Consider the following 24563-nt stretch of genomic DNA (forward strand, 5'->3'; position numbering starts at 1 on the left):
TGAAATCAATACTAGATGCGACAGAGTTGAGCAAGGAAGCTCAGAAAATGAAACTTTTTTTTGGTTTTTATTCTTTTACAAGATTTCTCTCTCTATTTTTCTTTCTATTCCTATTCTTTAATATACATTCTCTATGTACGTCTTTCTTTATTTTTGGGAGCAGGACTGAAGCGTGCTTCCTGGGAAACTGTTTGCCTCTTTATTTTCCTCTGTTTTAAGTTTCCATAGAGCCACTTGTTGATTCTAGAATTGCTATAAATAGATGGGCGTTCGAGTTAATTACTTATTTCCTTTCGTTCAGTTATCTACTCATTTCTTTTTTCTCTCTCTATTTTATTTGACTAGTTGCAAAATACTGTATTAAAGCAGTCCACTGTCTATTTCAATCAAAGGCATCCATCCTTCAAGGTCTAGTAGTGCATAGTTGAAAGTTTACTTACGGTCTTTTCACAGTCTGTAAAGTAGATATACAAGATGTTTCAAAACAACACCGACAACGTTTGCGAGGTGATTCTTGACACGAAGGTAACACAAAAAGTATAGAGCAATCCGGATAAACAAATGCTTCATTTCAGAGTTATTGGCTGCTGAAAACATGAAAACATGAACTTTAAAGATTCATAGCTCCAAAACTATGGGACTTACCATAGTCGGGTCAAGACTTCACTTAGGAATTAGTATATGCCCTATCCAAATACCCATGTTTCAGTGTCCTTGTGGTACTTCTGCAACAATTTTTATAGAGGTAGTTGGTGAGTACTTCAAATTATATGACCGTAGCCAAACGCACTCTATAAACATTGCTGCTAGGATTCTGAAACTTGGACATTTGGATAGGTTACATACTAGTTCTTAAGTGAAGTCTTGACACGACTGTGCTAGATCCCATAGTTTTGGAGCTATGGATATTTAAAGTTTATTTTTAAAGTTTTCCGCAGCCTACAACTCCGAAAGGAAGCATTTGTTCACCGAGGTGTGTCTATGCTTTTTGTCTTATCTTGGTGTCAGGCATCACCTCCCAAAGGATGCCGGTGTTGTTTTGAAATACCCTGTATATACAGGGTACAGCTTTTATCAAATTAATCGAAAAACCAGAAAAGGTCCAACTTACCAGAGTAATATAATATACTAATAAGAAAGTTAAATTCCATGTATATTGGAGAGTCTGGAGCAATACCTGGATTTACTTTATTGTACACATGGACACCTAAAAAGGCGATATAATCACGAGCAGTGACGCGATTGGTAAGGCCACTCAGCACAAACGTACTGGAAACCAAGAAACCGCGGCCATATTCTCTGGTTAGGTGGAAACACTGCGGATTTTACACTTTTTCAAGCGTACGACATCTATAAACACGGCCTTTGGTATAAAATACGGAGAACGATAAATCATTTTTTGACCATATCACAGGTACAGTTATCAGCGATCCATGTTACATGTCCGCAGCCCAATTGACATCATATTAAATATGCTATGACCCTTATCAGCTGTTTCGCCCGTGCAAGCCAAACTTGTATGTGCAGCAGACTGTGATTGTCGACACAAGCTATGGGAGCAAGTTGCTTGAGTTCCTTCGTCACTTGCACTGCAGTCACACGATAGTTCTTAGTTACGTACAATCCATTTTAATGTTCGGCTGATCCTGTCACTGAAGTTTTCTTCCGACCATTGTTCCTTTTCGTCAATGTGGTTTTGCTGTGAGTTTTGTTAATTGTCTTAATCCTGGACGCTGCCCCTCGTCACATACGTAACACACTCCACTTGCCACTTTCGTCCGCTAGCACCACATAAACAAACACCAACAAATTTGCTTCTTTGGAAATCAAAGAGATCACTCATTTTATACTAACATCGTCTGCTCAGTTTACTATATAGTGTAGATTTGCTTAATCTCATATAGTACGGAGTTTGCCCTAACACACTACAGCCAACAGCCAGTGCTGCAGTCGCCGCCTGACAGTTGTCAACTCAAGTACCTGATGTGTTTTCAACCAGTTGTTTCTATTATTTTGATAAGTATCTATAGAATGCAGAGGGTCTTCAGTCTATGGGCCAACTAAATGGATGTCGCAACGTCCCAATAAGTCTCCTGAATCCATTAATCATTGTTTTCCAGGTCCATCCTTTTACATGTGCTTAGTATGAATAGTTCATTGTTCATCGTGGTATTTCAGTAAATATTTATATGATTCAGTGTTGTGATTTGTACAACAATGATTTTGAACTCGCCAGAGCAGGCTTTCATGATTAGAGCCAGGAAGAAAAAGGGAAGGAACGAGTTAGGTTGAATAAAATGCAATAAATGTGTTTGTAATGCTCGATTAGTCACGAATTCACGGGTATTCTAAATGCAAAACCATCGACTACGCTTTGTTTGTCTGTCATCGCCGTCTTCTATCAACGCTAAGTTCTGTTGCCTTTTCCTTGCTCACTGTGAGTGTTTCCTTAGAATTCAAGTAGTAACTGTGACTTTACAGAGTATTCAGTTGGGCATGATTGATACAGAGACTGTGGTTGAAACATGTGAATCCTTCACAACATACTATTTTATCGAGATTAGAGGTGCTGTATAGTATAACCATGTAACTAATATGTGGCATAAATTTCGTTCCACTAACATGTCTCTCCTGGTGTTGCAATTTTCACAGACAGCAGTGTATAAATGTTCAAGTAAGCTGAGGAAGTGATTGCGGTTATTCTGATTTACCGAAATCTAATTTCTCTCTTTTTCTTTCCGTACCAGGCCGGAGAGTTTTGAATGACACCTCGAATACGAGCTAAATGAGGTAGTCTTGATATGAAAGCCCTATTAACACTTCAGCAAAATCAGAAGTACTGTAGATAGTTTCCACTACTTTTGCTAGTGTAGTCGTTATCGATCCTCGCCAACAATTTTTAACTTAAAAGGGTTCGAAATTCAACAATTACGCAAATGACACAAAATGAATTTAGTTTAACTACGGTGGGAATACTGAAAGAGAATTCCTAATCTGAGATGAGAGAGTTACCTCGTGACCATTTGAGAACTAATTTCTGAATGAAGCTTCGAAGTTGCTTGCCTGACGTTAGAGAAGAAACTTGGTCTTAATTCGATCACGGTTGAACTTAGGTTAAAATACAATGTTCAGTTGTCTATTCACTAATGAGTAAAATCTCTTGATTGGAACTTGCTTCCTCCACTACCTGTAATCTTGTTTGCTCGTAACATGTGAGCTTTGTGCCGTGAAACCTCTTCAGAAGACGTTCAGCTTGTATGTATGTATGTATACAGAAGAAATCACTGAAACAGTTTCATAAAGTAATTAGGAAAGAGAAGATAATACCACAATACAAAATTGACAGATATAAGATATTAACTGTTTTAGATTAGACAAATTAAATGTGGTAACATTTTTTCCTTTTTTTAAGCATAATAAATAGTCTTAAACTTTCTTAAAGAGAGCAATTATTCCAAGTTTAACGCTCTTAGACATGTACAATCTTCAAAGTGATATTTGAGTCCGAGAAAATTACTTGCAGTCACGTCCAAAGCATTCACTCCTCCTATAAAGCGTGAAAATCTTCGTTCTTGAAGACATTTTACGGTACAATACTTTTGTTAGCTTCTTTCTATCTTTCTCTTCCTTGAGACAGCGGTGGCTCAGTGATAAACCTTCCTGTCTTTGGTGTAGGGGAGAGGTGCGTAAAATGATCCATGCAGGTAAAATGATCCCCTACTCCTACAGTGGAAACTGGTGGCACTGCCTATCTTATCATGTGGGTGCTCCGTCACATAAAATAAGCTGTCCATGTTCATCAGTTCTCTTTCGATAAGAAACGTTTCGTTAGTCTTCCAGACGAAAAAAAAAAAATTCATAACATTGTTTATAAAGTAAGTTTATTTTTGCTGTATTTGTACTAACGCATGAATTAGAATATAAATGAGACATTATTTGTTGAAACGTCTCTACATTTAGCAATGCAGGTCGAAGTCTTCTCCATGTTTCGTCACACAAGAACGTATTTAATGGAAGCCATATGGAAAGGCAAAACGATCCCGGGATCATTTTACTTTAGGTTTTCTTAGGGGTCATTTTACCGCTTTTGTTTATTTGACTCAAAGTTATCCAGATGAGCATGACAATGAAGTCCTTGGTGACAGGTCTACTTTAAGTGATGTACAACAAAACTCATCGAACCATTCTAGGCCTGCTGTTCTGGAAGCCGCTGCTCCAAAATTAAAAGAATATAAATAAAGAAGGCAATTATTTTTAAAACGAAGAACTGATGCTGGTATTGATGATGAAAGTTTATTTGTGTGTGACGTGTGACATGTGTCCTGCCGCTTAGGTTACAAGAAAGCTGACTCAAAAAAAAAAAAAAAAAAAAAAAGCATAACAGAACTAAGTGTTCAAAAAAACTTAATTTCTATATTGAACAATATACTAGCCTACTTTAACAAACTATAAATACTATTATTACTAACATACTTTAACACAGTATTACTACACCTTGTATTCCATTTTTTAAATATAGCCATTTTTGTAAGTACAAAAGATTTTTCTATTATTTTCAATGGAGGGATCATTTTACTCACCCCAAAGGCAAAATGATCCTTTTGCAATAAGTTCAAATTTGTGTCAAAATAATATCGAAGATGTTTATTGACAAAGCTCAAAATTGCACGTTGGAGACCTGAGATGACGCTTTATTCCACCGACACAATTATGACAATATAGATCATTAGAGCCAATTTAATCGGGGGACCAATTTGTCTTAAGGGGATCATTTTATCTACCTCTCCCCTACATGGTATCATGATTCGATTCCCGGTGAGAGAACCTTTGGAATTTTAACTGTGCTCAATCTTTAAAAGATGAACTAAAGAAGCTGGATGAATAATTTAAGTTAATAATTATGGATGTAATAATGGAGTAAAAACGTGGAAGGAAACGGAAGAACATTGGGACAATCAGCACGAAACAAGATGTTGTTTAGTACGAAGTTACATAGTCTGGGCTGGAACTATGGGTTCATTCCATCAGAGAAAAGTGCTCCACCATTCCTTCATCGTGCTCTTTTCTTTTTTAAGGGAGCACGGTGGCTTAATGGTTGAGCGCTTACCTCTGGCGTGTGGGGTCCTTGGTTGGGTCCCCTGCCAAGTAAGTTTGTGGTGTACAACATCGTGTCTGAGTGTTTTCTCGGGGTACTCCCGTTTCCTCTCACATTCTTTATTCCAACAATTTTTCCATTATCATTCACTTGCCTTAATCATTCGTCTCCCTTAGACTAAAGGCCATAATCGTGAGACATTAAACTGAAATATTTTATTTCACTTTTCCTTTCTTTCTATTATGTTCTCAGTATTAGTTCCCTCTTCCTTGTTTTAATTCATTTACTTTCTTTTCATCTTTATTAATTTGCTTTGTCTTCCCTATATTAATTTTCTCTTTATTATTATTATTATTATTATTATTATTATTATTATTATTATTATTATTATTATTATTATTATTATTATTATTATTATTATTACTGTCATGGCAGTTTTTAGATTTCTTCTTTCTCAGTTTTATTTAATTTTTTTATCCTCCATTTGTTCCTTAAGTTTTATTTTTCTTTTCCTCTTTTCGTCTTTGCTAGCTCCATTTTATTCACTTTTATATATTTACCTTTCATCAAATTTCCTTCTTTGTCTTTCTTTCTCTTCATTTTCTATTAGAAGGCTCTTCTCAAACAATGTAGTTTCGTAAAATGTTTTCTTTCGGGACAGTGGAACTGAATTTTATTGCTTCTGTGCTAATATCCTATATTCCTTTCAAGGGGAACGAAGCAATGTTTAAGGCTACATGCAATAAAGAAGGGTGGGCAACTTTTCTGACGTAAGAAGTGGTTCTATTTAACAATATACCACATAACTGATGCAATATATGTATGTGACGTAATGATTGAACAATAGCGCTCCTTGTCTACAGAATAGCTACTCTTGTACTTTGTTGTAAAATCAAACACGCATGTCACCTTTACAAGAAATACCACATCATTTCTGAATCATAGATATAACACTGTATAATTTTATCGGATAGGGTAAGAAAAACGGATAGTGTTTTCGCATAAATATCGAAAGGTTTTCGCATTCGAATCTTTCAATTCACTCATTCTCATTGAGGCTTCCCAGTTTTCCCTTCATATCAGTCTTGTCATCTGGATGTTAGAATGATAGCTTTAAGTGTGTCTCTGACTGACTTCGCTAATAAATGTTTTAAGTAAAAAAAACAATTTTACAAATTTATCTGAAATGTTGTCCTGAATACAGTATATAATTTAAATTAGTAAATCTCTTTATTACTGAAAAACTTTCGACCTTTATATATATATATATATATTTTTTTTAGCACATCCCTAAGTGTAGATTGCATTTAGAACATAGATAATCACTGTTTTATCGTTTAATTTCTTATGCCTCAAATTAAGCTTTAACATCAGGTTTGTCCCATGTATATTTGTTCTAAAACCAGGTTTAGTATCAGGTTTGTGTTTCGAAAATTTGACCTAGTTCAAGCCCCTAGTTTGATACCCAACAAGTGAGTTTCGTTTCACAGTGTGAAACTACTGTAGAACTTGAAACTATGCGAATTCAATACTCAAATTTCAAGTAGTAACTGCTGGTTGCGAATTCGGTACTCCAACTTCTTTAACTACTGGTTGCAAAGGAATAATATCAAAGATAGGACTTGGTCCTCGAACACTAAATCCATATCCAAAAGCCATTACTCGAGAGCTCTTATTGTTTCTTTTTCTATGGACATTAATATTAAAACCCACAGTTCTAATTGCTATTATCACTTCCTGTTGCAATAGAATAATCAAATCAGGTGGAACATAATCTTGTGGGCTAGATCTATTTAAAAAAAAAACTACTTATCGCTATCTATTTTCATTTCATTCATTATGAGATCAGTGTTGTAAGCGAAAAGTCGTAGTTTTTCATCACTTCCGTTTTCAACAGACAGATAAAAAATTGACATAAAATCCATTCTTAGGACGATGAATCTGTATCAAGAAAACCGCTTTTCGATGTCAATTACATTTTGGCTCTATGGAAATAAGCATTGTAACTGGAAATACTAGTAAATTTCAACTACTACCGGTTTCGGTTGCGAATAGTGATGATATGTTCTTTCGAGGCGTTGAATCGGTTGGGAAAAACAGCTTGTCGCTATCTATTACCGTTTAGTTCGATGGTGATCAACATTGAAATCGAAAACGGTTTATTTCTGTCACTTCCGGTTTGAATAAGGAGTTATGGTAGGAGGTTGAATTTATTCTTGGGTTGGTCAATCGATTTTATAAAACCGCTTATAGATATCTCTTACGTTTTTGCTCTATGGAAATTGATATTGAAACTGGACATATTAGTAAATTTCCAGTGGCAAATTTAGTATTACTACATTTAGTAGTAACCACTTCTGTGTTTTGTAGAGTGTTTTGGGCACTGATTGATGTGATTGAGGTGTTGAATCGAATGCAAAAAATCATTTCTCGATACCTTTTTTTGCTCTGATATCTTTCAACAGATGGACAGATCCATTCTATGAGACGTCCGAAACTTATGCATAGCATAGTTTTGGAACCGGATGCTTGCGCAATATAATGTTTCATATTAATCACGTGCATTCTTCTAAGCTTGCCAAAATCTATTCACCACTCCAAGTCTATTCACGATAGAATGAACTTCGTCGATCTTGTACAATATATACTATCTAGTGATCATAAGAACATCAAATGAAGGTCGAACAGCGATAGAAAAAATGTTCACAATGAGAAACTAATATTCATCTTCCGTTAAGATTCTGAAGATAAACATTTTTGAATCTATCACAAGTGATGTATTCGTAAAGAGTACATGTGTCACTATCAGTAAAATACAAACCATAATCTGCTAGTTAAAATTGTATTTTGCTACATATAAATTTGCAAATTTTTATTCGAGAAATAGATAAAAATTGTTAAATGAACGAAGAGCTTTTTTGATATTCGTAGCACCACAAGAGAAGACATTTTTGAAGCAGTTGAAAATACTGTTCAGAAAAACAATCTTCAATGGAAAAAATAAAACGTGTCTCTACCAATGGTAGTAAAAACATGTGTGGAAAAAATTAAGTTATTGCTCTCGTATCAAAGGCCGTAGAAAACAACAGTGTTTTATAACCATTAGTCGTACATTGCATCATTCGTCAACAGTCTTTGTGCAGAAAATGGTTGTACGCGTATATATAAGAAAATTTAAAGTTGGCCATGTCAACTGTAAATTATATCAGATAATATATGCTCAGTCATCGTCAAGTCCATGGGATTACTGAAGAGATTGGAAAAAAATTACTTATCATATTATACATATTACTTAGCAGCGGAAAATTTCCAACCCAAATTTTACAGCTTCGAACCATCATCGAAATTTTCCTGAATGGAAAGAATCGTCCTCTGGCTCAGTCACCCAGCAATGAGTGGTAGTTATGGAAGTTAGAATTTTATATAGATTAACTAAACATATGAATGACTTAATTTAAAAATTGCAAGGAGAAAACCAGCTTCTGCTTGATTTATACACTCTCATTAAGTTTTTTCGTAAAAAAATTCAATCCTAATTGAAAAAAAAATATTTGGATCCCAATTGAAAAAAATGTTTCAGGCATTTTAATACAATCCAAAAATTCAGTCAGTAAACTCGCAATGAGACTCCATTTTCGGTACATTTTGCAATTTGAAGCTTTGAAGGCTTTAAATATAAATTTTGGGTCTCGATAGAACCCCTCACCATTTGATATAAAACTTCAAATGAAAATGATTAATTTGCTGTGTAGCGATATTTTAAAAGAAAAATATTTAATCACCATTGCTAAAATTTTATAAGAATCATCCACTCAGACAGTTTGATTAATTACAAAAATTTGCTTGTGGCAATCTTTCCACTTTTGGAACTATTTATCTGTGTGAAAAGAAAACATTATCGAAACTGAAATGAAAACCAAATAGATTTAATCACACAAATTTAGTTTTTTAAAGGTTTTAACATTTTTAGACTTAATGCTTATTCAAAATCATTATTTAATTATATTCTTACAAGAAGACAGTTATAGATATGCGACAATCATTTTGGACATGAGTGTACACTGTACACCCGCCAGTCAAGGTCACTGCTCTTTCGACCACTGGGCCACCCTGTCTAACCTCACTCGTTTTACCGCCAATTCAGTGACGAAATAAGTACGTAATATTATTTCCCGGGTAATCCGAACAGGCTTCAGCACCAATTAGTTCGGATTTGAGCGGATGTACTAGATATATATATATATATATATATATATATATATATATATATATATATATATATATATATATATATATATATATTGTGTGTGTGTGTGTGTGTGTGTAGAGATTAAAGTTAAATGATGAGTTTTGAAGTCCCTCGTGATAATTTCCACTAGTAAATTTATACCATAATTGCAAACAATTGTCTGTTGATCGTTAAAAATACAAAAATATAATTAATCATAATTATAATGTTTAATTTCATTATGTGAATTACCTATGTATGTCACTTGTTGTAAATTTTTAGGATAAATCTAATACAGTTAAAATGTTCATTATGTATGCCAGTTAACGTGATTCTTAATTGGTCGTATAAAAATATTATCTGCTTGTTATTTTATATGATTCACTTAGTAAATTTTACAATTTAATCAAAATAAACCGTGGCGGGTTGGGTTAGTGCTGCTCGCTAGTCGGTGTTGATCATTGGTTAGAAGACCGCTTCCCTAAATCAATAAAGACGTACCTATTCGTAAGGTTCATTATAAATATGGAATGACTCAATATCATCTCTATGGAAGATAATCTTAATTGAGAAAAGAGATCATACTGGGCATAGTAACTCCAATCATGCAACATTATTTTGTGAGTAAGCACTATTTTTCCATTTATGTTTACTTTATCATCTCAGAAAGTGTTTTGTGGTACCTAATTTGAAGCTAAAGGATACAGCACTTCAATTTGAAACATTTCGTTGTATTTTCTCCACCTCTGTTAAAAGAGGCTAGTTTGTTTCTAGAATAGGAAAGGTACATATACTGTGGTTCTATCTATATCATGTTGACACCTAATTGTTTCGAGCGAGATGAGTGCAAAGTCCGAGGAATTATTGTTTTGTTCGCAAATGTTCGAAAAGATTTTACCTTTCCTAGTAAGACGGGTTCAAGTTCACTGGAAAATAAGATTATTATGTATTGGATAGAAAATCAATCGTGTTGAGTAGGTTCTGCAGTATGTTAATTTCTCATTTCACAGGTAATAACTCTTAAATGAATGACTCAGTACCAAAAAACATTATATATGTATTTTCCTTAAAATACTATCCCAGATCAATATATCGCACAATCCCTATCCAATTCAAAAAATTTCCAGTTGAGTCCAATATGGGTGTTCAAAGTGGCAGCAATTTTGCTACTATATCCTATGAAGTGCAGCTCTCGCCCCATTACTCTACCGAAAATATAGTCCCAGTCTGTTTTGATATTACAATATAATACTTTCGTCTTTCCTTTTGGTTTAGCACATGTATACAGAGAACGTCAAAATAAATCAATTTACAATTTAATAATTTATGTCAGCGTATTGTTTCCGAAGTTGAATTGATAATCATTAAAGTAGGTAGTATGATGTTCTCTCAATAAATGTCGGTACTCTCAAAACTCTCATATATGGTATGACTATGACAATAAAAGAAAATGACCGGTGAACGTTCGACATTTGAGAAATAGAATTCTACTTCATAGTGATATTTCAAGTTTGAACGTCTGGACTTTCACATTTGGAGGAGTCGTGTATCGAAAGAAACCTGCTATGCTGGAGAACCTTCGTCAAGAAATTACAGTGGCACGTGCGTGTTCATTCAGTTTCCACGAACATATTCACCGATGTTGTTCAAACTGTTGTGACATGTCTAGCCGCTAATTTCAACCATTTTGACCACCGTCTGTAGCTGTGCAAGTGCATGAAACTTATATTGTAAGATGTATTAAACTTGTAGTGTAAAATAAAGTTAAGCGCTAATATACACAATATAGTTTTCTTTTGTTAACATATACTTCTTTTCATGAATTCTGTATATCTGTATTTTTGATACCATATCATCCAATCACCTGGTGTCTGGCACCACCAGACAGATGAACTACGGTACTTATTATTTCTTCCGCCAATTTTATTTAAGGCGTCTTCCTTTGTCAGTCTTGTTGGTATGAATTCTGTTACTGAAATTAACCTACATTTGCATCATACTCTAAATCACTATTAGTCAGTTAAGGCAGGGATAGATATTCAAGCTAGTTACAAAACGTCATTATTAATGACATTATTCTGAGTTTGCATTCTACGTCGACTGTCAAAAAAAAAAGGCTTTTTGAAGCAACTCTTTGTTTGCACTGCGTAATGCGTCTAGATTTTGTTACTCCAGAACTGTCAAGTTCCACATAACTTTTGTAGATGATTGAGTAGAGCAGTAACCAATCACAAATGCGAACATCCATTGAAAGAGAGTAAGGAACGGAAATTAGATTGCTGCATTGAATTGACAGACAGGAAGACAAGCCATTCTCTCTTTGCCAAGACTGTTTAATAAACTGCTACAGTGCTCATGTAATATAATGTTTCCATTCATCCCCATGATATGTACGCTTCTTTTGTTTTACTGTGCACAGCACTTAACATAGTATTCATACTATAAAGAAAGAACAAGCAACATACATTGGGAGAAAAAGCGAGATATAGGCATTTGTCACTGACAGGAAATCGAATGCATGATATTTGCCTCGTATCTACTTACATCTCCAAGCTGCATTACAATTTAAAAAGCACAGTTACTTGTTTTACTTACGGATTTCCTCAAAATCTCCTATAATATCGTGTGTTCGCAATTAATAGATATCCCAACTAATATATTATCTTAATAAGCATTCTGTCATGACAATTCATAAGGCAGTTTTTAGCCTGTGAGTTCTCTACTCCATACATTTTTTTAGCTCATTGATTGATTAGAGTTTAGCGTCCATTTCAGTAGTGAGGCTATATAAGACGCTGCTATATGAGTTCCTAATGGAGATGCAATAAAAATACAAATAATGTATATAATTTGTTAAAAAATTATATTATTTTTCATATATATATTTGTTGACACTATTACGAACGATTTGAAGTAAAATTTATAATTGTTTGACGTAAGTAATACTGCAAAATGCTAATATTTTGGACCAATGTATCCTGTTTAGATGTAAAACTTGTACTTCGTATATCGTCCTACCGTAGCGCTCTGAGAAGAAGATAAGAAGAACAATTAAGAAGAAAAAGAAATATGGGACACTAAGCTTAGGAGGAAAAGCAATAAGGAACACTAAGTTTAAGAGAAGTTGGAATATAAATGTATGCTTTATATGAATACAAGAAGTTCTGCAGATGTAGAGTTGTGAACAAATTATAGCAAAATGGGCAATTCAAATATATATTTTTAAAAAACAATCTTCTTATAAGTCTAGTTATATACAAGACATTATTGATATTATGACGGTTATCTAAGGAGAGTAATTTCTATACATAGAGTGTTAAAGTTGTAGTACTGCGAATATACTGATAATCCTTGTTAAGCACTATCAAAGATTTGCCCCGGGAGGGAACTTTTCCCCAAGCCACCCCCTGAAATCATAACTGGTACTGGGGCAATCCAAATGAAATCGACCAATGATGGTTGCTGACAAAATTTAGTTTTTTATTAATTTTTTACTTAAGATTGTACCACATTCAGGGAGTTGAAACCGGTATTCATTTACTTTTTAGCCGCGCAGGTTTGTTTATAGCGGCCATTTTGTATAGGCGCCTGAGCGTATTTTGAACTTGTCAGAGGATTCCGTTAAACGCTGTAACTTTTTAGGTTTTAAAAATAATGAGTTCAAACCAAAATCATATGAAAGTTAATGGAATGGATAACATTCTGTGTTCTGTGCACATTGGGATGTACTTCAGAACGTCGAAAGAAAAAGATCTGAACATTAGGTTGGAAACCTAGAAATGGTCATTTTTGAATGTACAGTTTGAAAAAAAAATAAATAAATAACATTCACTTTCATTTTTTTTGCCTACGTAGAGACTAAATAATAGACAACGTCCACATCAAGTTTCAGATCTCAGAACCATATACATGACTTTGTGGAAATTTTTAAGCTTTGCGAATTTTCGAAAATCGTGTATTTTCACCATCAAATATCTCAGGAAGGACAGAAGTTAAAAATCTCAAATTGGCACAAAATAGACGATAGTTCTTCAGTAATAAGTGGATAAAATTACATTATTGAGACTTGAGTAGTTTCTGAGTTATAAGTTTTTTTCTTTACTGGAACTTAATATCATGAAACACCGTGAGGCGTGGATATAAACCTTGTAGCAAAAGTCAAAATAACAGGACAGTAATGTTTAATGGTTAAAGTATGTATATATTATGAATCAAATCTCGTATAAAAAACGAAACGCCTCTGTTATTTCGTTTCTGCCTATAGCGCTGAACAGTTAAACAGTTGACTAATTTGTTTACAGAGTTTGGCACTGATATTGAAAGTACGACCTGTAGGAGATGTGAACTCTGTGGGTGTGAGTTTCTGGAGAACCTTAGTGATTGGCATTCACACTCTTGTCATCAGTAGATAGTTTAAAAGAGGCTCTTGGGCCATGGGGATGAAGAAAGTGAACAAAAAATCATTATTTTCCTGACTGATGTCTTTGATTCTCCCAATCCACCATTTATCATCATAAATATCTGTACATGCTATGGTATCATTAGGTGCACATAACAACATGTTAGGTTCTGGAAGTACTGAAGTACTGCAATCAGTAAATTCATCTGATTTTGAGTGTTCGTAACATCTGATTTGCTTTTGCGTCAGAGGTATAAAACTATAATATGATCTGCCATTGATAATTATTTTACAAGTAGCAAATCTCGAATTTCTTGCTGTTTGACTGCACTTTTTCTGATGAAACATAGACGAATTGTATGACTGAGATACTATCAACACAAAACCTGTACATTTGTTCAGCTGTTCAAATCGCGAATCACATCATTGCAACAACTTATAACTCAGAAACTACTCAAGTCTTAGTTATGTAATTTTACCTACTTCTTAAGGTCTATTTTGTGCAAATTTGAGACTTTTAACTTCTGTCCTCCCTGAGATATTTGATGGTGAAAATACACGATTTTTGAAAATTCGCAAAGTTTAAAAATTTCCAAAAAATCATGTATATGGTTCTCAGATCTGAAACTTGTTTGGGACGTTGTCTATTATCTAGTCTTTATGTAGACAAAAAATTCAAGGTGAATCTTATTTATTTCGTTTCAAAATATACATTCCAAAATGACAATTTCTAGGTTTCCAACCTCAATGTTCAAATCTTTTTCTTTCAACGTTCTAAAGTACGTCCCAACGTGCACAGAACAAAGAATGTTGTCCATTCCATTAACTTTCATACGATTTTGGTTTGAACTCATTATCTTTAAAACCTAGAGAGTTACAGCGTTTAACGGAATCCTCTGAAAAGTGCAAAATACGCTCAGGCGCCTTTACAAAATGACCGTTACAAACAAACCTGCGTGGCTAAAAAAGTAAATGAATACCCGTTTTCAACTCCCTGAATCTGGTGCAATCTTAAGTAAAAAATTAGAAAATAAATAAATTTTGTCAGCAACCTTTGACCTGGAAATTGGTCGATTTCATTTGGATTGTCCCTACTTAGTACGGGCCGTTCAAATCTTTTTGTATGTTCTTTCGACCAATATTTTGTGTAAGTTTGGTAAGTCAATGTCCTTTCTCTAAATGTTAAAGATGTCCTATCAATTACGTTTTTGCCGTAAGTTATTTGGCTTGGATTGTGATATCAAACACGCCACAACGACTCAATACAGTTAATGAGTAGATTATTTCCCAGCCATTAGTTTTCATATCTAGGCTGTTACCCAATTGTTGACAATAGAAATGTCCCTCGTCATGAATTTCTAACTCTCAGTCTTTGATCAATGACAAGGTGTGCAGTTTTGTATGAATAATTCACTGGTAGAGGGAAACCCTTTATTAATTTTTGGTATCACACAGTCTCTGATGATCTTATATTTTTCACCAGTGTTGCCAATTTGCGGGAAAATCGCCAAATCTGGGGGATTCGATCTCCACGATAGCGAGAAAAGATAATTTTCCGATTGGTGACTTTTTTTTTGGTAATTTTTAAATGACGATTTAGCTACTTACTTTTAAATTTAGCGACTTTTTGCTGCAAACAACCTGTTAATTTGTAGAGAAGAAATATTAGTTCAAAACAGTCTTAATGTTCTCTTCTTTCTGTTTTTTTGTTTTAATTAGTGGAAGTGATGAGGAGTTTGGGAATACAGCGTACCCACTCCTCCACAATCCTGCATTGTTAACTGTTACCCTTGCCCTCTAATGGAGAACAAGTACAAACTTGTTGTCCTTTAGTTCACAGAACTTCCGTTGAGAGACAGCAAGTAATACAACATTACCGACAGCAACGACATCAGCTATACATGCGTGAATAAAAGCGAAGTAGGAGTTCGTCATATTTCGTCCTTTGGAAGCTTTTAATTATTCTGCGCTTCTCCTTTAAAAGAGTTCCATATCGTAAGAGCTGTAGTGTTAATTATTTTGAAACTATTTTGACTCCAAAATATGAACAAAACTACCCGAAACAATGTGAAATGATCCCTGAATTCAAGGATTGGTTGCGTTATGTTGACAAAGGTGTGAGTAGAACATATTGTTTATTTTACATCTACAACTTTAAGACAATGCTTATAGACAACGGATTTCACGAATAACTTTTTTAAGCGACTTTTTACCCCAAATTTGAGTCATTTCACCTCTTGTTTAGCTATCTTTTGTGTCAACATTTTGGTAACACTGTTTTTCAGTGTTCATATTTCATTTACAAAATGGATTTTGCCTGGTCTATACGCCGAAACAGCATGCTATATTTTCACTTTCGTACGATACTTTACGTGTGGTACAATATGTATTGTATTTTCCAAGTTTCTTCTGAATTTATCCTCACATGTAAACTTTTTACTCTAATAGTTCTGTCAACGAACACTGCCTGAAAAAAAAATGCATGATATTTATTTTAAAATAAAGTCCAGGAGTTGATCCTTGTAAACACTCTCACTACTGTTGATGAGATCAAAAGTTTAATCTAAGAAGTAAAGGGTCCAAATGGATGAATTGAGTTGCAGAATGAGACTTAGTGCGCATGATAGAGGATGTGAAAATGTGTACGTACAAAGTTATAGCGGCTGAGTGCTATAAGAAACGGAGGGAAAGGGGATCAAAGTTGGAGGGAGAGGGGCTATGCTATGTTATTGAAATACATCAAATAAACTGTTGAATCGTGAAAATAGTGAAAGATAGACAATGCAAACGGTGGTAGTTTCATATATTGGCAAAAGAAGAATGGGCAGAGTAGATCACGAACCTCCGCCGCCATATTGAAATCGGCCATTTTGAAATCTGTGGTATTTTTTAAATGAAAAGTTAGTCATGTGATATAACAATTAGGGCCAGCATGTTCTCAAAAAGTCAATTATGAACTTTAGTGGTCGTTATCTGTACTTATTTGGATAACTTGAGTTTTTTTTTTTTAATTGGAGAAATAGGATATATATAATTTCAAAACATTATCATAATTAACGATTTTAATATTCCCTCTATTAGAGACTTCCCAATTGAGTTGTTACACGGTGCATTCCTTGACAAGCTTTATTTCATTTCATAATTTAAACTCATTGTCAGTAAGAAATGCATATTGTAGAAATCTTGACATACTAGTAGTTCTCTCTAGCACTGAGTTTGAGTTAGCTTATCTAGGAATATGTGTCCTATATTAGAAGAACACAAACATCATCCATCTGCAGCAATTGCCAGTTAGAACCTTAAAAGCACTATTTCCCTATTAAACATAAAACTAGTATTGTACAAAATTTTGATAATGCTAATTTCCTCAATTTATATAATTCTTTAAGCCAACAGAACTAGACCAACTTACTCCTGAGAAAGGATGTTAATCAAGCAGATAGTGACTGTTATGGCATTTTAAATGTCATTATCAGTAGCAATGTGCCCAAGAACAAAATATTTAAAAAGCACTGTTACCCCTGCTGGTTTACGCTGGAAATTTTTAGTATACAAAAAGGAAAAGATTACTACAGGAAACATATGTATGTTTTAGATTATAATATGAATAAATTTAAAGAGTTATCATCTTTCTATTAAAAAGTTTTATTGTATCCTGGTTTCTGCCAGAAATAGATTATATTCTGTGTTTTCCTTTCATTCAACTCCTAAAGAGGTGAGTTATAGCCTCTACAAGCCTTTATCTGTATATCCGTATATTCTATTGACTGAATTAGTACAAGTATATTTTTCACTTGTGTTTTCTCATGGATGTACTGTTATTTTGTATGCCTACTTTTATTTTCATCTTTCTCTCTTTTGTTTTATTGTGTGTCTTAATATTTGTAAAGTGTGTAATTACGTAAGCTTATGTTAAATGCGAATGTTCTTTTCCTGTAAGAAATTACTTACCAATAAATAAATAAATATCGCCCCATATCCCCCCCCCAAAAAAAGCTAATATGGATTTGGAAGTGGACACTAAACTAAAATAGCATAACTCTTTTCTACGATTATATTAAATGAAATAAATTGAACTAGTTTTCTATTATACACGATTACTGCATACATTTTTCTATAGAAAATTGTTTAATGTTAGTTGTTCTATTTCGTAAGATACCCCACAATTTAGAGTGGAATGAATTACTATATATTTACGCAATAAATTCCATAATTTACAGCGCAATCAATTTCTATATCAGTGGCGTATTTACGATTTTGTTTCGGTGGAACTTTGCTAACTTTCGGGAGGGCTTTGCCTGAAAATGTGAAAATTCTGCAAAATATTTCATATACTTTACTATAGTAAGTAAGAATTCGGGGGAGCTTAAGACCTGAAGCCCCCTAAATACGCCACTGAGTGGAAGAGGTCTCATATTTTATAATCCAATCAATTTATAGTCATAAAAGGGATCCCATAATTTATGACCCAATGAATTCATATATGTTCATGGAAAAATCAATATCTATATAATCATAACACTAAAAAGCTTCATTATGCTGAGATTCCAATTTAGATTTTTTTTTCTTTTGGCTTTAATTAGTTAGACTGAATTACCAGCTAATTTTCCTCTATTTGAAAACTAGTCTTTGCTCTTGGTTGAATATTCATTCAGAAAACATTTTCTCATTTGAAACGCATACAAAAAAGGCGTTGCATCTGCAACCCTCGAAAATTCTTTTCATAAGGTTCTAGAAAGTCCATTTGGAACGATGGTAATACTCAAGTTTACAAATTGGTTCCTTTAATCAGAAAAAGAAAAAGAAAGAAAGAATGAAAACGAAAAATTCTTCACTGTCGTCAGCAATCTTAGTTATCTTTTGGAGAATTTCAGCCGTATTCATTCATTCATTTGCTCGCTCCCCTCTCACTTCGTGTCCTTCAATTACGAAGGAAACGGTCTGGTTTTCCCCAAAAGTCGCTTTTAATGGAAAGATATTACACGTAGCGCCTCTGGTGACGGAAATTGAAATGTCACAATGAGAAGTGAAAGAGAGATTGTGCGACTACTTCTTCCTGGGGAACCATGAATTTCCATTTTCGCTTATGAACTCTTTGCTTTCCTCGCAGAAAATACAAATTTTAGCGGTGATCCTGCTTTATTGTACTGACAAGGGTAGCCAGGACTTATTACACATAAAATACGTTGTTTAAACTGTACATATTGTAAACTAAAACAATTCTTCTCTATTCATAAACATAATGTATTTAAAACCCAGAAGGTGTCATAAAAATGGATTGAGGGAGATAAACTGCTGGGATTAGATTTCTCTGTCAGTTAAACATATCATTGTATATACATAGCTTAACATGTAAAACAAAGGATGAAAGAAAATTAAACTTAGTTCTATAATATTAAAGAGAATTTTTCAATTTCAGGTACGCATAATAAAGTATTTCGTGGCAACTATAATATCATATTTGTAGTAAAGTAGTACCATATTTGATGCAACAGCTAACATAGTACTATTAGACTTGTTCTATAAAAGTCAAACTCAAACGGCAATTTTAACTTTATAGCAAACTATTATGATCTTTGTAAAAACAGAAGTTTTAAAACTCGAGATACCATTGATTATGAAATCTTCTTTCACATTACTACTCTCAATTTTGTTGTTAAAACTTCATCAATCAGAGCCTATGGCACTAACCTAAGTCAGCATAGTTTCCACCTATTACATCTTCAAGAAGATGAAAGGAAGATAGTATCTCTTCTTGAGAAGATGAAACCATATATAACAATTTTTCGCTAGTTTTTACTTGTTTTCTCTAAGTTAATCAGAATTGAAACCGGAAGTTGAAACAAATTTATAGAGCTTCCGGTTTTTCTAGAAAGGTAAATCGAGATAGAACAGGTAGGGCCGAGGGAGAGAACTATCATGTTTGGTTTGAATAGAGAATTAAGAAATCAGAAAGAAGCTTTCTTGCAACGCTGAGTTCACAAAGTAGCTATCTCTCACCGTTTTCGATCTAATGAGATCCATATCGAAACCGGAAGTGGTAGTACTTTTCTAAAACTTTCAGCTTTAGTGGAGTGAAAAGAGCGGGAATGGAAGTTACTCCTGGGATTCTGAAGCCATTTCAAAACCGCCTTTTCGTTATCTGAAACAGTTCTTGTTCTATGGTAATTAACATTGAAACCGGAAAAGATTGTTTCCTATCACTTCCGCTGTAATTAGAGGATTAAAAAAGGATATGGTATCTTTCTTTGAGACATTGAATCTACAGAAAAGAAACACTCCTTGCTATTTGTTTTACCGTTTTTGCTCTGATACCTGTCGACAGACTGACATATATACTGTATATATAGACCCTAAAAGTCTAAAAGTAGTTGTTTTTAAAGAAATTTAATAGATACATATATATTTTATTATGTTTATTTTGTCTTTACAGGTATCTGCAAATGCCTCGGACCCCGAAAGTCCTTTGTTGGCATCTTTTCGAAGTGAAGATGGAAAATCAAAATGGAGACAATGCTGTCGAGAAGCAGTAGCTTGCTGTACTAGCATGCTAAACAAATTGGAGAAAACACGTAAGTAAAACATTATTTTACGATTATCACTATGAACATTAACAGTATGTATTTTAACTATCTATCTATCTATTACCATATATATATATATATATATATATATATATATATATATATATATATATATATATAGATAGATAGATAGATAGATAGATAGATAGATAGATAGATAGATAGAAATAGGTATATTACCATCAACCACTATCAATTCACGCACTGGTGGACGTCTTTTCAACTCTTCCCTACATCCATCAATCTTGGAAAATTATTTATCAGGTTGGTCTGATATTTTTACGTCATCGTACAACCTGTATGAGGATGTTTCCTAAAAATTTATTCTTTATTGATATCCAATAGAGGATGGTTTTGTTTACCGATCTTCATTTTTTTTTCGTAGGGCAACATGCTAATTGCCAATTCAGTGTCCTAATTTTCGTGATAATATCTGTTGTGTTTTTCATTTATCTGATGCATTCTCATTCTTTGTTAGTAATTTCTAGCATATATACCTCTTCATTTTCTGTACCGTACTTCACAATGATTGACTCACTTTGTTAGCGCTAATATCTTTGATCCAAATGTTGATGTACAGGTAAGTAGAATGCATTCATTGTAAATTCATTGATTCACTAACTTGCATATTTTAAAACCATAAGAAGAAAAGTCAGCACAGGCTGAGTAAGAAAAACAGAAAGTTCAGGTAAATATCAGTTACACTTATGGAACAATATCTCTTGAAGAGTCTAATCAATAGACGTACAAAAATAGAGCAAAAGGCTCTTAGCTGAAACACTCAATCCACACGTCCAAACACATCAAAGAACTCTGGAAAGGAATCCCCTTAGAAGAAAGAGATCATCTCGGCTGAAACGAGACGTCTTGACATCTTAATTTTTCATGCACCAAGAAGAAAGCATTTTTTTGTGTGTCTCTCTTGCTTTTCTGCTCGACCAAGTCCTGTTCAGGTATCAAGTAATCATAAGCGCACAAATTTGTGTATGTCTAGCACACTATGTGCAATAACAGCAGAATGAATTTACGTTTTCCTAGAAATTTGTTTTCTAAATTATCTGATAAAATTATACTAATAAAAATAAAACTATACTAATGAAAAATAAAATACTTTTTATTATTCTAATAAAAATAAAACAAATGCTCTTTGAGTTACAGTTTCTTTTCTTTTTTACAACAAAAACGTAATCATTATATAAAAGATGTAACCTATGCTAATTATTGTTATCATTGGGCGCAAGTGCTACGATGTTCGCTATTTATTCTTCGACAATTTACATATTTGTATGTATTGCTATAGAAAAGAAACATTTAGGACTAAACATTCACCTAAGGCCCGAAAAACAAGAATTTGACAATAACTCTAGGATGTTAGATCTTCACAATTTCATAGCCAGTTATTAAGCAAATAAGATTTCTTTTTTGTAGTTGAGACGTGAATATATTTTCCACACAGCCGAAAAAGTATCTGAAATATTAATACATAATGCGTGGGTGCGAAATCATAACAGTAGAAGTGAAGTGAGGGGTGGAGAGAAGATAGGAATATAAAGACCCTTCGCATCTGGATGTTTCAACATAAAGATTTCCCATTCACATATTTGAAGTGCCATAGTTATTAAATTATGTAAGATTAGGAATACTGCTAACTAGTAGTTTAGCTATTAATTATATGATAAGATGAAACACATGTTAATTACATATGAATTATTATAGCAGAATTAATTTGTGAACTTCTCACAATAGTGTAATTTTATTCAATCTCTAGTGTTATTACGAGGATCAGTAAAAAGTTAGTTCCACTTCTTAAGAATATAAATTTTACAATTACCTTATTTGTATCCTAAATTTCCATTTAGAATCTACTTTTCAACATAATTGCCTCCGTAACCCACAAACGCTCATTGTGCCACCAGTGACCCACTTTATTTTTCACTACGTTACATGGGCTATATCATTCAGTTAGCCAAACCCCCGTTGTTCCACTTCAGGCACACTACCCGTTCTCTTGTTGTACGAATTTCGTTCAGTTTTCTTCTCAGGTTTTCGATGTAACACGGTATTGTTCAAGGCAGTTGCTAACGAATAAAACTGGTCTTGGGCGTTTGTGGGTTAAGCATTGTCGATGCGTGGCACACGTTTTTCTATGCCTTCTTCTAAGAAATCCCGTCCAATGCCCGATAACCATTCTTGGGCTGCAGCTTTCACTTCGATATCCGAGTGGTATCGTCGCTTTGAAAGTCCCTCTTTCATGGGATCAAACGCGTGGAAGTTGCACGGTGAAAGGTCTGGGCTATAAGGAGGGTGATGGTCTTCTTTCGGCTCAGCATTGTCAATATCTGTAAGTCCGTTCTCAAACATTTTGCATCATTTCGCGATAGTTTGACGTGAACTTGTATTTTCACCATACACTTCATGCAACTTCCGATAAATTTCAGTTTAGACCTTTTCGCCCACAAAAAACGAATCACTGCACGCATTTTCAATTTGGACGCCAATTGCAGCTCTTGAGACATGTTTACGACTGATTATCATAACACCTCCACTTGCCTAGGTCACACGATACAGCTACATGTCTACAGTGTTGCCACACACTTTCACCAAAAAAGCCTTTGACTGAAAGTATTTACGAATGAGTGCAACTAACTTTCTGACTGACCCACGTAGTTATTAGTGAAGGGATTTTCTTCCAAGAAACATCAAGTGGGGAATTCCCCCAACCTCACCAGGATTTCGCACTCCGCATAATCCGCGACATATGTAGGCTCGGCCTCCGTCCAGTTGCATTAATAACATTCTACAAATTCTACTCGGGTTTAGAATTGAAAGTGTTAATGAGACGAAATGAGTTGTACTGAAATTAGTACTTGTGAGTCATTGTCTGCCTATTATTATATGCATAATGTCATGTTAATGTAGGTTAATGAAGGTTATATAAGTTATTTCATGCTTCGCTTCCTTCCCACGCTACGGTGATATTTGTCTTGCTATTATGTACTCTTCTGTATTCATTTGACATTTTCCACACACTTGGTTCTCATATATTATTCAGACCTAGTAATGAATCAATATAGTTTCTTGCGTAGCGCATATGAAATGGGTGTTCTAATTTGCTTGAAAGACAAAAATTTCCTTATTGAATGGTATGAAGTTCAGATGTTTTCAATGTTAAAGAATAAACCACCTACTATGATACTTTGTATATAGTATCTCAAATATTCAAACTGTTTTCTATTGTCATTTTCTTTTACCTCTTACGATAGTAGAAGAACGAGGTCTGCTCGAAATGACGCTTCTAAAATTATTTATGCTGACAGAATTCGAGCTTCAATGAACAATGTAAGCATTGAACGAATATAACATATGTATGGAAGTATTTTAACTTCATTTTTTTATTTTCCTATTGTACCGTTCAAAAGACAAGATGGTGCATGAAAAATGTTTTATACGAACACGAGAAACAAATTTCATTTGTTTTGTTTCTCCTTAAAGTAATATGAAACAATATTCTTTCTATCGGTACTTGAAGCATATTTCTAATAGGGGGAATAAAAATCAGAGCACTGTGAGTCACCATAGTGTTGGATCATAAACATGCGATTTTTACTAATTATTTTTTTAAAATGGACTATAATTACAGGAACATATCATAGGAACCTGTTTGAAAAGTTATGGAATGCTATCGAAGCGGAGGTTTGCTCCCGAAAAATGTGCTATTATCGGACAATGTATATACCAGCACACCGAGCAGCAGATGATATTAAGAGCCTGCCTTACTAAAAATAATACTAAAATCTATACCATTTTTCTTTTGCTTGTTTATTCATAAGTGAGAGTAGATAATGAAATGCAACTTAGTACAATCATAGATAATGTTATTCTACAACAAAAAAATATGAACCTGAAGAATTTTCAGTGTTGCCATCCATAGAAATTAGAGTGTTGTCAGAATGACAATTTCCCAAAATCTAAGTTATGGTAGCGGCTAGAGTAACGAACTCAACTGCATTTGATTACGTATCTTGTTGTTTTGGTATCATGTGAACTACTTTTTAAATAATAGTTGTATTTAATTTGTGATAAACAAAATAGTTTTAACATACATTCATTAAAATTAAACAATAATATTATTTAAAACGCCATTCACAGGATACCAAAACAACATAATACGTAATCAAATGCAGTTGTGTTCGTCCCCTTAGTCGCTGTCTTAACTTAGATTTCGCAGAATTGTTATTCTGGCAACACTGTAATTTC

At 33.9% G+C, this 24563-nt stretch overlaps 1 protein-coding gene across 2 annotated transcripts in view; it reads left to right on the forward strand.

Annotated features, from left to right (window-relative positions):
- LOC145668536 (calcitonin gene-related peptide type 1 receptor-like) overlaps positions 1-24563 on the forward strand; it is a 1245332-nt gene that overhangs the window by 1044356 nt on the left and 176413 nt on the right. For both annotated transcript variants that reach the window (XR_014128034.1, XM_081736520.1), the window contains exon 6: positions 20156-20294. Coding sequence is in view for 1 of the 2 variants with exons in the window: in XM_081736520.1 (XP_081592646.1) it covers positions 20156-20294 (139 nt within the window). In the remaining variant the exon portion in view is untranslated. The remainder of the gene's footprint in view (positions 1-20155; positions 20295-24563) is intronic.

Source organism: Thermobia domestica, chromosome 13, assembly GCF_964235325.1.
Source record: "Thermobia domestica chromosome 13, izTheDome1.hap1.1, whole genome shotgun sequence".
NCBI classification, from domain to species: Eukaryota; Metazoa; Arthropoda; class Insecta; order Zygentoma; family Lepismatidae; genus Thermobia; species Thermobia domestica.